This window comes from Mobula hypostoma, chromosome 16 (genome assembly GCF_963921235.1).
Source record: "Mobula hypostoma chromosome 16, sMobHyp1.1, whole genome shotgun sequence".
NCBI classification, from domain to species: Eukaryota; Metazoa; Chordata; class Chondrichthyes; order Myliobatiformes; family Myliobatidae; genus Mobula; species Mobula hypostoma.
The window spans coordinates 34,228,164-34,243,639 of NC_086112.1; the positions used below are offsets into that span (position 1 = coordinate 34,228,164).

Consider the following 15,476-nt stretch of genomic DNA (forward strand, 5'->3'; position numbering starts at 1 on the left):
TGCACGTCAAAGTTTTCCAGCAGATATTTGGTCTCCAGACAACGCACCCGAAGACTAGCTTGATAACCTAAAGCAGGGGTTCTCAACCTGGGGCCTACAGACCCCTCGGTGGGGTCCACAGCACAACAAAGGTTTGGAAGCCCTGTCCTAAAGGATGGCCTGTGAACAGGTTTGAAGTCAGATGCTTTAATGCTGAGACCTACAGAGGATCAATTAAATATTTTAAATCATGCATTTAGGAATAAAACCATTTAGAAAAACAACAAATTACAACACCAACTGCACAATCTTGCTTTCATTTCAACATTTAAATAATTAGTATATATTTCTCTTCCATGTGCAATATTTATTTTATAGTTAACATATTTAGGTTCCTAATGATGAATTATTATGAAGTTGATTAGCCAATTATATACATATTCTCTGAATTATCAAACTTCACAGACAATCACAATTGCACTTAAAAATACAAGGAGAAATATTCTCCTAGAATATGTTAACTGTCTCTTCTTATTTAAAATACTGGCTATAATTAAACAGAAAGCTGAGAACATTAAACAGCACCAATTCTAGAGTTCAGAATTACAGTACAACCCACACGTGACATTTGGTAATTTTTGTGTAATGTTCTGTAATGCTTCTATTTATAAAAGCTTGCACAATATCTAATAGATCCACACTTTGTATGCTGTTCACATTCTGAGAGAAATAAAATATCGTAAAGACTATTGCAAATGTACTAAATTGCATTCATTTCCAACAAAGTGGGAGATATAGAATTTATTGAATTATTCTTATCAGCATTTCCAAAACAGAACAAATTGACAAAGCTTCAACTCAAATTTCAATTTGGAAGTCTTGCAATTTGTTATTTTGACCAGAAGGTGGCACACAGGCTCCTTGAAATGCTTCCATCTCCAAAAATCAGAATTCCTTTTACACCACCAAGAGATAGAGCAGCAGTGGAAACAAAGTTGTATAGAATTCCTAATACCTTAAGGTATTATGCATCTCAAAATAATCTACATGATGATCAAGTATTAGAGTCCTAAAGTCAGATTAATGCTGCACAGAAACAAGCCCTTTGGCCCACTGGCTCATGCCGACAAAGCCAGTCCCATTTGCCTCTGTTTAGCCTATATTCCATCTAAACCTTTCCTATCCACACACCTGTCTTTTACTTGTTTGTTACTGTAACAGCTTCAATCGATTCCTCTAGTAGCTTGTTCCTTATATGCACAACCTTCGGTATGAAGAAGTTGCCCTCGATGTTACTCAAGTTAGTTATTTATTTAGAGAGATGCAGTACAGTGACAGGCCCTTCCGGATCAACGAGCCCACACCACCCAATTAGACCCTGTGACCAATTAACCAACTTCACATCTTTGGAGTGTGGGAGAAAACCAGAGCACCTGGAGAAAACTCAAACACAGTCACGAGGAGAACGTAGAAACTCCTTGGAGACAGTGACAGAATTGAACCTGGGTCACTGGCATTGTAAAGCAATGCACTAGCTGCTATACTCCTGTGCCGTGCCACAGATGCACAGTTAGCGCATTCTTAAATGATAATACTACTTTCATGTAGGGAAATCCTACAGCCAATTTGCTTTAAAAGGGTTAAGAATGATCAAGGTAATGATAGTCTTGGTTAAGGAGTACTTATTGATTATAACCTGAGAGATAATTCTCCTGCTCCCATTAAAAGGAGTACCGTGAGATGTTTTACATCCACCTGGGAGAGCACACACAACTTTGCTCTAATAAACTGAACAAACGATGGCAACCCTGACAGTTAGATAACTACCTTTCCAACATGACATTAGACATTTAAATACAATGTAGGGGCTCGCCCAACCCGCAGATAATCTTTGAACTGTGTGGCAGATAGAGACATAATTTTTTCCAAATTGCTGGTACGCAAGCCAATTAAATAAAACTGTACATACATATTAAACAATTCTACATTTAATTACAGTAATTGAGGCCTTTTCACCCTCAGGTTGGCTGAGACTAGAACTAGAAGTCATAGTTTTAGGGTGCAAGGTAAAATACTTAAAGGGAATCTGAAGGGAAGCTTCTTCACTCAGAGGGTAGTGCAAGTGTGGAACGAGCTGCCGGTGAAAGTGGTAGATGTGGGTTCAATTGCAACATTTAAGAGAAGTTTGGATAAGTACGTGGATGAGGGGGGTTTGAAGAATCCGATTTATTCTCACCAACATGTCACGAAATTAGTTGGTAACAGTACAGTGCAAGGTACCAGAACATTGCTGTGTTGCAATAAAAATAAACAGTGCAAAAGAAGAATATTGTGGGTGCTAATGGATGGAATAGGCAGAGCAGGTCAGCATGGACTAGGTGGGCTGAAGGGCCTGTTTCTGTACTGTAGCACTCTATGACCATGACTCTAAGTCGCTTGAGTTACCTGGTACAAACTGGAAGGTGTGCAGGGCATTAAGGTTAGGGGCAAAGGTGCTGCTGAACACACCTGGTTGTGGGTTCAAGTTAGAGAGTTACATGCCAAATAGCCGTGAGCGGAGACACTTCAGGTCAATTGTTCCCAATGAAGACTCACGGAGAGTCTGACTTTCTGCACAACCACACTTCGTCTCTTCCCTCTTGTCCCTGCCACTGCTCCCTTTTACTCCCCCATCGTGGGCCCAGAGTCACCCTTCCATTTCTCCCACAGCTGTAGTAAAAATGTTTGGTAGGCAGACAAAAGCATCACAAGTACCGTTTTCCAAAGCTATAGTTAACTACTTGTAAGTTAGATTAAAGTCCAAAAAAGTTAACAAGCAACCTAAAAGGCCAACCTGGCAATGAACCTTCAGTGAGCACATGATCCTTGTTAACAGAGTCTTTGAAGGACTATCTGATGATACAGTAACTAACATTAATTCCACCTTTGAGAGTCACATAGAACAGACACAGGCACTTCAGCCTCACGTCCAGGCCATCCATCAAGTCCCTATCTATACTAATTCCATTTACCAGCAATTTAACCATCACCTACTTTGCCCTGGCAATTCAAGTACCTCATCTTGATGCTTCTTAAATCTCGTGAAGCCATCTCCTTGCAGGCACCTTCTCAGGCAGTGTGTTCCAGATTGCAGTCACTGTATCAACGAAAATTGCCTTACCAGGCACATACACCGTATATGCCTCTCACAATTTTATACACCTGGTTTCTGCACTTAGCCTCTGCTCTTCCGAGGGAAACAAATGCAATCTATCCAGTCTCTCCTCACAACTGAAACATTCCAACCCAGGCAATGTCTCTTCATTCACCCCTTCTTTAATGATGGTTTCATTCTCAGTGCATTATGGATTCACAATTAATCTTTTCTTTTGACAGTCTGCCAATGGTCCAGCAAACACTGATAAGTATTGAGCTCAAATGGAGGAACTGGAAATAAAAAAAATACGGTGGATTCCAGTTAATGGGACACAGCAGGCCTAGTACATTTTGGCCCAATTAAGCAGCTGCCCAATTAGCTGAAGTTTCATGGAAATAAATAAAAAGGTATAAAGAGACAAACTACCATTCAGCTGAATAACGATTTAAATTACATGCAGAACAAATTATAACATTAGCAATACTACTATAGTACTATAAAACTGTGTATTAGTTTTTAATAGTTACAGAGGAATGCATCCAGTGTTCCAAGGGACACAAGCCTAGCTAAATTAATCCGGGAAATTGCTCTGCAACATTCTCCTGTCCCAATTAAGCAGCACCATGTCGCAAATAAACAAAGGGAATCCCAGCTATTTTCTAGATCTGTTTTTGCTCTTTAAGAGTTGTCCCAAATAAGCAACTGGCCCAATTAACCAGAATTTCCAACATGACTTTATGGCTTTGGACTAAAATATTACAATCCACCAAATACTTCAATACTTTACCAATGATAGCATTATTGCCCCCAAGCTCCAGAAGCTTACGCCCTAAAAGGGAAAGAATAAAACAATTATTTTTTCACAAAACTGTTAAATCATAAACCAAAATTACCAGCTTCAATTAAAAAAAACACAGACTTCCCTAGGGCTGCTGTCATAATCTCTTACCAAATCGTTCTTGAACTACTAAGGATACTTGTTTTCCAACATTTGTGCTTCCAGTAAAAGACAGGAGGTCTATTCGCTCATCTTTACTCATTGCAGTACTGAAAGTAATAAGAGAAATTTAGAAAGTCAATCACCTTCCAGAATACTCAGTTATGAATTCATGAAAAGTTTACCCAGTTGGCACCTGGCAAGGTTAATTAATCCAATGAATAACTCTCTCCCAATCTCCAATCTGCCTTTGCTCTCAAAATCCCTGGAACTTTGTCACTTCCCAGAGCAGTGCCAATCGTACCCAAAACACCCTTGCAAAGTCATTTCAGATTCCATTTACAGTACCAAATCAACTTATAATGTCACAAGGCCATCCAAAATGCCCTTTATAATAGTTTACCCATCCTTCTCTTTAATCACCACTGCCTTCTCCAGCACCATATTGTCTGCTTTAATTCTCTTATATTTCCAGGGATAGTACTGAGATCATAATTTTGTCCATGCCTGAACAAGACCAACAATGACTCCAGATTAAGCAATACTGGGTCTTAGAGTCTTTATCCTTTTCCATCTTGCTAAGTTTCCATAAACAGTGAAGCACACCACTGATATATCCACCCTCAACCAATTATAGTCTCTTAAGCAATCATATGTGAATTTAACTACTGTACACTACTGCCAATTATACTCATCAAGTATTCCCTCCAGAAACCTCTCGACCCATCAATATGCTTTAATTGTATCTCATAAAGGTCCTGGATCAGGGTTACAATCCGATGTACTAATATCCTCTATTAATGTTGTATGTCAAATTTTGTTGAAAACCCCCCCCCTCTGTAGTGCTTTGGGATATATTGATACAGTACATAAACACATATTGTGAACACTGGTTCTCTCTTGTCTATAACATAGCTGTTTTTCAAATGTACACTGCCATGTAGCACTGCATACAGGAAATCGTGACTGATTTAAATTAGGAAGCACTGCTTTTGTGGGATGTGGATGGCGACAAGATCTGGAGAGAGGCTGCGGGGAAGACAGTGAGGAAAAAAAAGCAAAAATACAACTTAATAGGAAGGAGTAGGTTATGAACCTATTCAACTTTGGAGCAGGGAATAATGTTGGAGGGGGATTGGGGAATGATGCCAAATAAACTACTTAAAATAAAAAGCAAATTAGATTTTGATTCCAGCTGGAGACAGGAAGAGAGGAGATATGGGATCAAATGAATCACTTTTGACCAGAAATGACTTAAGAAATCTATGCAGTTTGGTTAATAGAATAGGAAGTTTGACAATATATCAATATAGGCAGTAACTATGACATTGTGGATTTCCATTGAAATGGGAATGCCTCCATGACACATACTGCACAGATTTTCCTTTGGATTGTAGCATTTCCCCCCCACAATACAATAGATTCTGGTTAATTGGGCCATCAATTCACTGAGGCTTATTTGGGACAACCCTTAAAGAACAAAAACTAATTGAGAAAATAGCCAGGTTCCCTTCATTTACCTGGGACATTAGGGCAGGACACTGTTGCCGAACGATTTTTAACTAGCGTTTACTTGCATGGCATTAGACACAACACCATGCTTCCAGCAATCAGTTTTTAACGAGCATCAGTTGCATGCGTTTGTGTTCAAAAAGCAGTGATTTTTGTCACTGATAGTTGGTGAGAAATAAGCAGTAAGGCAATTCAGAACTGTTTTGCTCACCATGGTTTCAAGCATTCAGGCTTGGAGATGCCAGAAACAGCCGTGAGCAAAAATGAAACAATTTCACTACTTCAGCAAGTTACAAACTATGAAAAATTTGACAATGTCGACAACCATCTTGAACATTACAATGAAAATTAAGTTCAGGAAGACGCAGTTGTTGAAGGCAGCCCATTATTTGCATTTGGTGAGTGCGCTGATTTTGTTAATTTATGGTCAAAAGAGCGTGACGCAGATTAATTCCTCCATCGATAAGTATGAGGAACTAATAGCACAGTTTTATAGTAGCATTAGTATTGGTAGTGTTCTAAATTTTTTCTGTATTTCATTTAAATACATAATTTGTTACTTAGCTCATCTTTTTTTTAAACCTTTTTAAACTATTTCCAAGAAACTGGCTAATTGAGGCAGTTGCTTATTTGGGCCAAAACGTACTGGTTCCGATGTGTTCCAATTAACTGAATCCACAGTAATGTTTGTATTTTACAATCAATAATTGCATATTTTGATTAATTTATTTTTATTACCCATATTATTATTTTAAGAAACTTTGTCAAATCAAGTGTTTTGGAAAATTTACCCCTCAAATCAATCCCAGTTGTTACCCTTCCCCTATCTGATTTCTGTTGGTTACCTTTACTCCTTCTCACTCCTGTCCTACTTCATATCTAACTATCCATGTCAGGACTTTAATGTCCTTTCCTACCTTGGGTAAACAGCCAGCCACTTTAAAGGCATTTCTCAATGGAGGAGCGGGCAGCCTTTTCTAACTTAACAAATATGCATCTACTTGCCCGCTGACACCAAGGTAACTTAAGTTTGAAGCAAGATGATCATTTGCACCCTGCAGCTACAAACATCCAGGGTATCCATGAGAGATCAAGAGATGTATTTAAGAATACTATTTTCTTTAGGTACTTTTACTCTGCCGTGTCGAATACTATTCACATAGAAAACAACCCAATACCCTTAAAGAGAATGAACTTCAGAGTTGGCATAAAGTTAATATTCACACTTCACTTACCCAATGTCAGCACCGCCACAGGTTAGGGAACAAATAGCTCCAGGTAATTTATTATCTTCTAAAACTTGCGCAATAATTCTATTAAAAAAATAAGAAACAGCATCTTGTAAATGAAGTCTAATTTTAATATGAAGTAGTGTAAAATAATTAAAGAATGCAGTGTTGCTGCCTCATTGTTCTAGCAGTACAGGTATGATCCCAATGTCAAGCACTGTGTTTGTGCAGTTTGTATGTTCTCCAAGTGAGGAATTCCCCTGGATGCTCCAGCTCCCTCCCACAGCTCTAAAACATGGCAGCAAGTTAAGCTGCTACTGCAACTCACCCCTTTTGCAAGTGAGTGGCAAAAGAATTAAAGGGGAATTGATGGGCAAGTGACAGAACTAGTCTTAGGGCTACAGGGAAATAACAGGGCAATGGAAGGCAGGTGATTGTTCTGTTGGGAGCTGGCATGGGACCGTGTAATATATTAAGTTCACAAAAAGATTATTTTAGTTGCCTTAAGATGTGATTTTCTTTCTGAAGCTTTGCAAAATTGATAGAAACAAGCCACTGAAGGAACTCACAGTTCACTGTAATGACAAAATAGAAAGACATTTGATTTAAAAAATTAATCTTAGAAAATTCAATCAAGTTCATGTAACTTTGGATCAGAAAACTGCTAACTGCAAGATGCTGACGGAGCCGAGGACAGAGTTTGGACTTTAAAAATGGGAATTCAGTGATACACAAAACTTCATTAAAACTAACCCGAAAACATAGTTTAAGCTTAATATTTAAACCTCAATAAGTTAGACCTTCGGACACAACTGATCAATATGTTTAAAACAGTTTTGTTTAAAAAGGTGAGAAGTTACAGATCAGACCCACTGAATGCTTCCTGTGTTGTTTATATTTAATTTTATCAAAGAATAAAATATGCATGAAGATATGAAGATCATATTATACATTAAACTATTTTAGAACACAGAACTTATACTATATGAAGAAGAGCAAAACAACGTCTGTATAAAATACTTACTTTGTTACAGCTACACTAGTGAGTGGTGTGGTCGGAGCTCCTTTCCTACAACATAAAACAAATGTATAGAAATTCTTAATGCACTTATACTGTCAATAAATAGCCATTGGGGGGAAAAAAACATGATTAAGGGAGGAACACACATCAAAGTTGCTGGTGAACGCAGCAGGCCAGGCAGCATCTATAGGAAGAGGCGCAGTCGACGTTTCAGGCCGAGACCCTTCGTCAGGACTAACGAAGTTAGTCCTGACGAAGGGTCTCGGCCTGAAACGTCGACTGCGCCTCTTCCTATAGATGCTGCCTGGCCTGCTGCGTTCACCAGCAACTTTGATGTGTGTTGCTTGAATTTCCAGCATCTGCAGAATTCCTGTTGTTTGTGATTAAGGGAGGAAATTTGTTTATTACATCACTGGGATGAGGAGTGTTTGATGGCTCTGGGCCTGTAGTTGCTACAGTTTAGAACAATGAGGGGGGATCTCACTGAAACCTATTGAATATTTAAAGACCTAGATAGAGTGGATGTGGAGAGGATGTTTCTTACAGTGGAAAAGTCTAGGACCAGAGGGCACAGCCTCAGAATAGAAGAACATCCCTTCAGAAGACAAACAAGGAGGAATACATTTTGAATCTGTGGAATTCAATACCACAGGCAGCTGTGGAGGCCAAGTCACTGGATATATAAAAAGCAGAAGTTGATAGGTTCTTGATTAGTCAGAGCATCAGCGGTTATGGGGAGAAGGCAGGAGAATGAAGTTGAGAGGGATAATATATCACCCATGATGGAATTGCAGAGGAGACTTGATGGGCTGAATGACCCAATTCTGCTCCTATGTCTATGATCCACTCTAAATCTCTTATCCCTTATCCTTAATCTATGCCTCCTTCATTTCAGGGAAAGTAGGCGTAGTTTCTCCTCATAAATGAAACACTCTGCTCTAAGCAACATCCTGGTGCATTTCCTCTGCGATCTCTCCAATGGTATTTAATGTTTCCTACCAGAACTGCAAGCAGTACTCCAGCTGAGGTCTGACTAAATTTTTATTACGTGTCAGCATAACCTCCCTGCTCTCGTATTGAAAGCCAGGACTAATGAAGACAATATCCAATATAACTTGAATAACTGTGGCATTTAGCTATGCTGTCACCTTGAAGGATACATGGACATACGTCGGGGTCCACAGGTTCTCAATGCTCCGTAGAACCATTGTGTATATCGTAGCCTCACTGGTACTCTGAAGGCGCATCACCTCACATTTATCAAGATTAAAGTGCATCTGGCATTTTGCAGGCTATTTTATCAGCACATTGATTTTCACTCTGTTATCCGAGATTACCTTCTGCATGATTAACAACTCCACCAGCAAGTATGTTGATCATGCCTTCTAAATCCATATCCAATTAATTAATGTATAATGCAGACAGCAAGGGTCTGAGCACTTAGCCTCTGAGGAACATCATAAGTCACGGGCATCCACAATAAAAGCAACCGTCTCCATCGTCCTGTTTACTGACAAACCAACTTTAGATCCACAGGACAGCACAGCACAGCACAGGTTCTTCGGCCCACAAGGTTGTGCCGACCTTTTAACCTACTCCAAGATCAATCTAACCCTTCTCTCTCACACAACCCTCCATTTCACTTTACCAACATGCCCTGCATCTAATAATCCCTAACATGTTGAACCAGCTTCCCCACGCAGAAATTATCAAAGGCCTGACTGAAACCATCTCTATTGCAGGGACTCTTTCAATATCCTTCACCACCTTTTCAAAAGAATCCAGTCAGATTGGTCAGGCAGAATCGATCCTTGACTAGATCATGTTTGTCACCTCCCATTAGTTCCTGCCCTTCCCAGTGATCATTAATCCTGTTGTTCAGGTTCCCCCCCCCCCCCATCCAATAGATTCTCTGCTACTATTGCCAGGCTCACAAATCTATAATAAACAGATGCCTCTCGAAAAGAGGGGCCATATTTGCTGTCCTTCAGTTTTCCTAGTACCTCACTAGTGGTTAGCAAAGATCTAAACAAATCTGATGGAGCCTCAACAGGCTCTTCCCTCATCTCCCATCTTAGCCTGGGATAATTCTCATCCAGCCCTGGTATGTATCCAGTTTTAAACCCTCAATGACATGGAGTACCTCCTCTTTACTTATGGAGATTTGCACTAGAATTTACCTTCCCCTTCATCAAAACCTCCATCTATAGTGTGTTTTCTTTGTGAATACCAATGAAGTATTCATTTTGAACCTCACCTATACCTCTGGATCCACACACAGGTTGTCCCAATGGACTCTACTCCTGATTATTCTTCTGCCCTCAATGTTCTTATAAACCATCTTCTGAATTATCTTAATCCAGCACTTGGGATATTTTGTGATCTCCCTTTGCCTTTCTAATGTATTTTCTAAATGTCTTCCAACACTTGGTACTCTTCTTAGGGCAAATGTACACAACTGAGTAGCTTTCTCTTTACAAAGCTAATCAATTTCAAAATCAGGAAATGGCTGATTTAGTGTCAGGAGTTTTCTGCTCAACCTTAATTGCAGATCGACACTACAAATCTCCAACTTATTTTGTTTCATCTGTGTTGCACAACTCAACACACGCAAAATTTTAACTCCCAGAAGAAACTGAACACAGATTTTGTTGAATGAATTTGTACCCTTTTGACAGTTCTATACATTTGAAATGTTTCCAGTATACACCCACTATTAGAAAATGGTCGTGTAAAAAAACGTTATTCAGGCCCTCAAGTGAGCACTCACTCTTTCAAAGAATAACAATACCAAGCTAATTTTGTGCCCAGACCTGATTTTGCACCAAAACCTGTAAACTAGCTGTATAAAATTTATTTTGTTTCTCAGTATTTTATTCGCATTGTTGTGTCACTGTTAGCAGGATTAAAATACAGTTGGAGTTAAAAGAGTGAACAGGTCGAGCTGTAGTGCTAGGACAAGGAAGACATTTCATCATACTGCAAGGAAAGAGATAGGAATAAGACAAAAGCTGAACATTTTAATTGCAAAATGGTGCAAACAGGAGCAGGTGAAAAAAATGCTGAGATTGTCCATAGCTTAAATGGAGAACTCAAAATATGACAAGATATCCACATTGATAAAAGTGCATAATCACAGCTACAGTGACTGCAAATTGAGAGATTCAAGTTAATAACTGAATATTGTAAGGTTGGTCACTTAAGGCTAACAAAACATTGGCCATTACAATTAGAGCCAAGTAGTAATTATCTGTTGTCAGATCTGAGAATAAATAGTTATTTGTAAGTTAGTATCAGAAAATAATTATGAAATTGTTCAAGTGCAATTCCAGTCAAACATCAACAGAACTCAATCTTAATTCTCCTCTCAAGCAATGCAGTAAGCCACTACGTTATAAAATTATATAAATGTCTAACAACAAAGAGAAAACAAACCAAGAAGGATTTTAAAAATGCACATCAGATCACATCTTTTATTACAGAGCCCCAAATTACAAAAAAATTACAGCCCAATTTACCCTGGAACCCCTTTTCCCTTTTGTTTTGCTAAAAATCGAGCAATACCTTATTAACATTGTATTGTTAATAAATAATACCATTGCATAATTGTCTTACAAGACAAGATATTGCATATGAAATAGATTTCAAGAACACTTTTTAAATGAGGTATACTGTACTAAAGAAAGCATTTTCCCCAATCCTTCCAAAGTATTGTCAAGGCTTCAGTCTCACCCCTTCAGTACCCATCAAGTACTTCCAATTCCGTTCTGCAGAAGAATATACAGGTGCCCATCGCTTTTCGAACGTTCGCTTTACGAAAGACCTACATTAGTTACCAGTTTTCGCTAACAGAAGGTGTTTTCACTGTAACGAAAAAGGCAGCCCACGTCCCCAGCAGCCAAGCTCCTCCCCCAGCATTCTAGCCGGCATTGCTTAAACACGTGCCTGTGAGCATCTGTGCTTTATCTCGATTTATTTTGAGCATCCGTTAGCAAGATGAGTTCTAAGGTATCGGAAAAGCCTAAAAGAGCTCGTAAGGGTGTTACACTTAGCGTAAAACTAGACATAATTAAGCGTTTTGATCATGGTGAACGAAGTAAGGACAAACTGAGTCTGGCTTGTGGAAGTTGACAAAGATGATGTTGAAGAGGTTTTGGCATCCCATGACCAAGAACTGATAGATGAAGAGCTGACACAATTGGAAGAGGAAAGGATAACAATCGAAACCCAATGCAGTAGCTAACAGACCGAAAGTGAAGTCGTCCAGGAACTGAACATGAAGCAACTGCGTGAAATTTTCACTGCAATGATAAAGTACGACATTAATTTTGAAAGGGTACGTAGGTTTAGGGCATATTTACAGCACGGTTTGAGTGCTTACAAAGAACTGTATGATAGAAAAATGCACTAGGCTAAGCAATCAAGCATAGTCGTTTTTCAAGCCTTCCACATCAGCCACAGCAGACGACGAACCTCGACCTTTGACACTGAGGCAGGCAGACATAGAAGATGATGACCTGCCTGCCCTGATGGAAACAGACGACGATGAGATGACACCCCACTGTTCCACCACCCCAACCTCCAAGCTGCCGACCAATACCCATCCACGAAAAATGCAGCAGTGCAGTGGTGGCCGGGACGCGCCCAGCATATCTTTAAGAAAAAAGCCGAAATAAACAAGCTAAAATTAATTAGGTGCTGCCCGGCACGTAATTAATTAGCTTGTTTATTTCGGCTTTTTCTTAAAGATGTGCTGGGCGCATCCCAGCCACCGCTGCATGCTTCGCGGATCGGTATCGGTCCACAGCCTGGAGGGTGGGGACAACTGCACCGCCCCAACCTCCGACGACTCAACCTAACACACCATCAGTGTGCTTGGCACTGTCTTCCCAATTCCGGTAAGTGATACTACACTGTACATACATTATTTCTACTTTATATCGGCTGTGCATTTTTATGTGTTATTTGGTATGATTTGGCAGCTTCATAGTTTAAAGGTTACTGGAGAGAGTGTTTCTGCCGAGAGCACTTGCGTGAGATTTTCGCTACAGTGGACAGTGCGGCAATGATTGTAGAAAAGTATTTCTACTTTATATAGGCTGTATATTTATCATATCATTCCTGCTTTTACTATATGTTACTGTTATTTTAGGTTTTATGTGTTATTTGGCATGATTTGGTAGGTTATTTTTTGGGTCTGCGAACGCTCACAATTTTTCCCCCATATAAATAAATGGTAATTGCTTCTTCACTTTATGACATTCCAGCTTACGAACCGTTTCATAGGAATGCTCTAACTTCGGATGGCAGGGGAAACCTATAGAAGGCTTTACCAAATCTTATCTCACCCTATCTGATCAGTAGACCAGGCATTAACATGGAGTCCATTTTATTAAGACACTGCACTCCACAGAACATTTTTAGCCTGAAAAAGTGGAGAGAGGGAGAGGAACGTAATCAGCCAATAAGCCCATCTCTCGGAAAAGTCAAGAATTTTCCTAGATGACCCCATTCTCTTGAATGTTCATAAACTACGTAACACAATCAAGAAGCACAATGAATGCAGCTCAAGCTGCATCACTGTCAACATAACTTACCATAAGCAACAGTTTCCACAGATGAGTGCAATAGCGTTATTCCAGCCATAAACAGCCACTGGGAAGTTAAACGCAGTGATGATTCCAACTAGACCAAGTGGATTCCATTTTTCAATGAGGGCATGTCCGGGACCTTGAAAAGATTTAATGGAAAAAAAAAATCAATAAAATATTCCCCATTATGAGTGGAGACAGGTGATGATCGATTCTGATTCAGTGATTTGGAGGCACCGCGGTAGCACAGCAGTTACCACGACACTATTACGTCTTGGGGTGTCAGAGTTCAGAGTTCAAATCCACTGCTGTCCCTTTGAACGTCTTTCCAGTGAACACACAAGTTTCCTCCCACATTCCAAAGACTTACTGGTTAATAGGTTAATTGATTATAAATTGCCCTGCAATTAGGTTAGGATTAAATAGGTGGGTTGCTGGGTAAACAGAAGCCTACAGAAGTACAATTTCATTGAAATTTTCCAGATATGACATAATTTGGAGGAGCGGTGGTGGTGGTTGTGGCAGGGGCAAGTCCACTGAAGTCCTGGTCAGTGGATGGGAGAAACCACACAGAAATTCTACTCCTGGTCTGAGAACATATTCTACTTCAATTATTCTAATTTACTGCACCTTGAATTTACCTTCCTTTTAACTTACTAGTTCTATAATACAAACCCCAAGTTGAAGACTACTTGTTTAAGAATAGGTTAAAACAGGTTGTCCATGAAGAATTAAATCACAGTTAAACAGTCATTTAATTAAGGCACAGGATAAGTGAATGGACAGGCCATAAACTTCCTACAACTCTACCTCTTGCAAGAACTTCAAACTATTCTTTTAGTTTCTTAATCTCCATTTTACTTGATCCATTGAGACTTTCCACAGAAATGCCTGGTTGACAAAACGCTCGACCCTCCTTCTAAATGGAAGAAGGATAGTGTTCTGACAGTCCACACCTTACATCTCAGCCATCTCTGGGTTCACAATTTCTGACAGCTTCAACAATATTCAACCGCATCATTAGGGCGCCACGGTAGCGTAGTGGTTAGTGTAATGTTATCACAGCTCGGGGCGTCAGAGTTTGGAGCTCAATTCCACTGTCACATGCGAGGAGTCTGTACGTCCTCCCAGCACAGCACATGGGTTTTCCCCCCAGATGCTCCAGTTTCCTTGTGCAGTCCAAACACAGACCGGGTAGGTTAACTGGTCATTGTAAATTGTCCCGTGATTAGGCTGGGGTTCAATCAAGATTGCTGGGGCTGCGTGGCCAATTCTGCTCTGCATTGTTAAATAAAATAAATAAATCTTCATCTCCCCTCTCAGCATTCTGAAAGCTGACTCCCTAGTGCGCTCTTCCACCTCCAGCAGCTACTGACTTTCTTAAGGCAGCATGCAATTATACTGTAGGAGATGTCATACCCACCTTTTGCTTTTTCACTTCCTATAATCCCGTGTCCCAATCTATTCTAGTGAAACAGCAATTCACTTGCATGTCCATTCTAATGCACGGCCTTCGGTAAACACTCTCTCTACAATGAACAAAGTGAGAAGGTCTGTGATTAGTGTTCTGTAAGGATCTCTACTGGGACCTCTATGGTTTGTCATATATGTATACTTTGGATGAAACTGTGATAGGATGGGCATGTTTGCAGATGACACAATGATTGCCAGTTTTGTGGATTATAAAGAGGATTGCCGAAGGTTACAGAAGGATGTAAATGAACTGCCTGCCAACTTTGGCACAGAAGTGACAGGTGAAGTTTAATCCAGACAAGTATACATGGTTCCCTTAAAGTGGCTGTACAGGTTGATAGGATGGAAAAGGTGGTATAAGGCATACTTGCCTTCATTACTCAAGGCATTAAGTTCAAGAGCCAGGGAGTTGCATTTGAGTTTTATAAAGCTCTGATTACTCCACGTACAGGGTATTGCACTCAATTCTGGTCAATTCATCATAGGAAGGATGTGCAGACTTTGGAAAGGGCACAGAGCATGTTTACCACATACTCACCTGTACTATGTGGAGAGTTTGGACCGCTGGGTCTATTTTTCCAGAGCAGTAAAGGCTGAG

At 39.9% G+C, this 15,476-nt stretch overlaps 1 protein-coding gene across 1 annotated transcript in view; it reads right to left on the bottom strand.

The window, feature by feature from the left end:
* The window catches only part of aldh7a1 (aldehyde dehydrogenase 7 family, member A1), a 46,787-nt gene that overhangs the window by 12,510 nt on the left and 18,801 nt on the right, over positions 1-15,476 (bottom strand). Inside the window, exons 6-10 of the mRNA XM_063068734.1 lie at positions 13,412-13,544; positions 7,818-7,862; positions 6,800-6,877; positions 4,065-4,162; positions 3,903-3,944 (exon numbers count right to left, since the gene is read on the bottom strand). Of these exons, the coding sequence (XP_062924804.1) occupies positions 3,903-3,944; positions 4,065-4,162; positions 6,800-6,877; positions 7,818-7,862; positions 13,412-13,544 (396 nt within the window). The remainder of the gene's footprint in view (positions 1-3,902; positions 3,945-4,064; positions 4,163-6,799; positions 6,878-7,817; positions 7,863-13,411; positions 13,545-15,476) is intronic.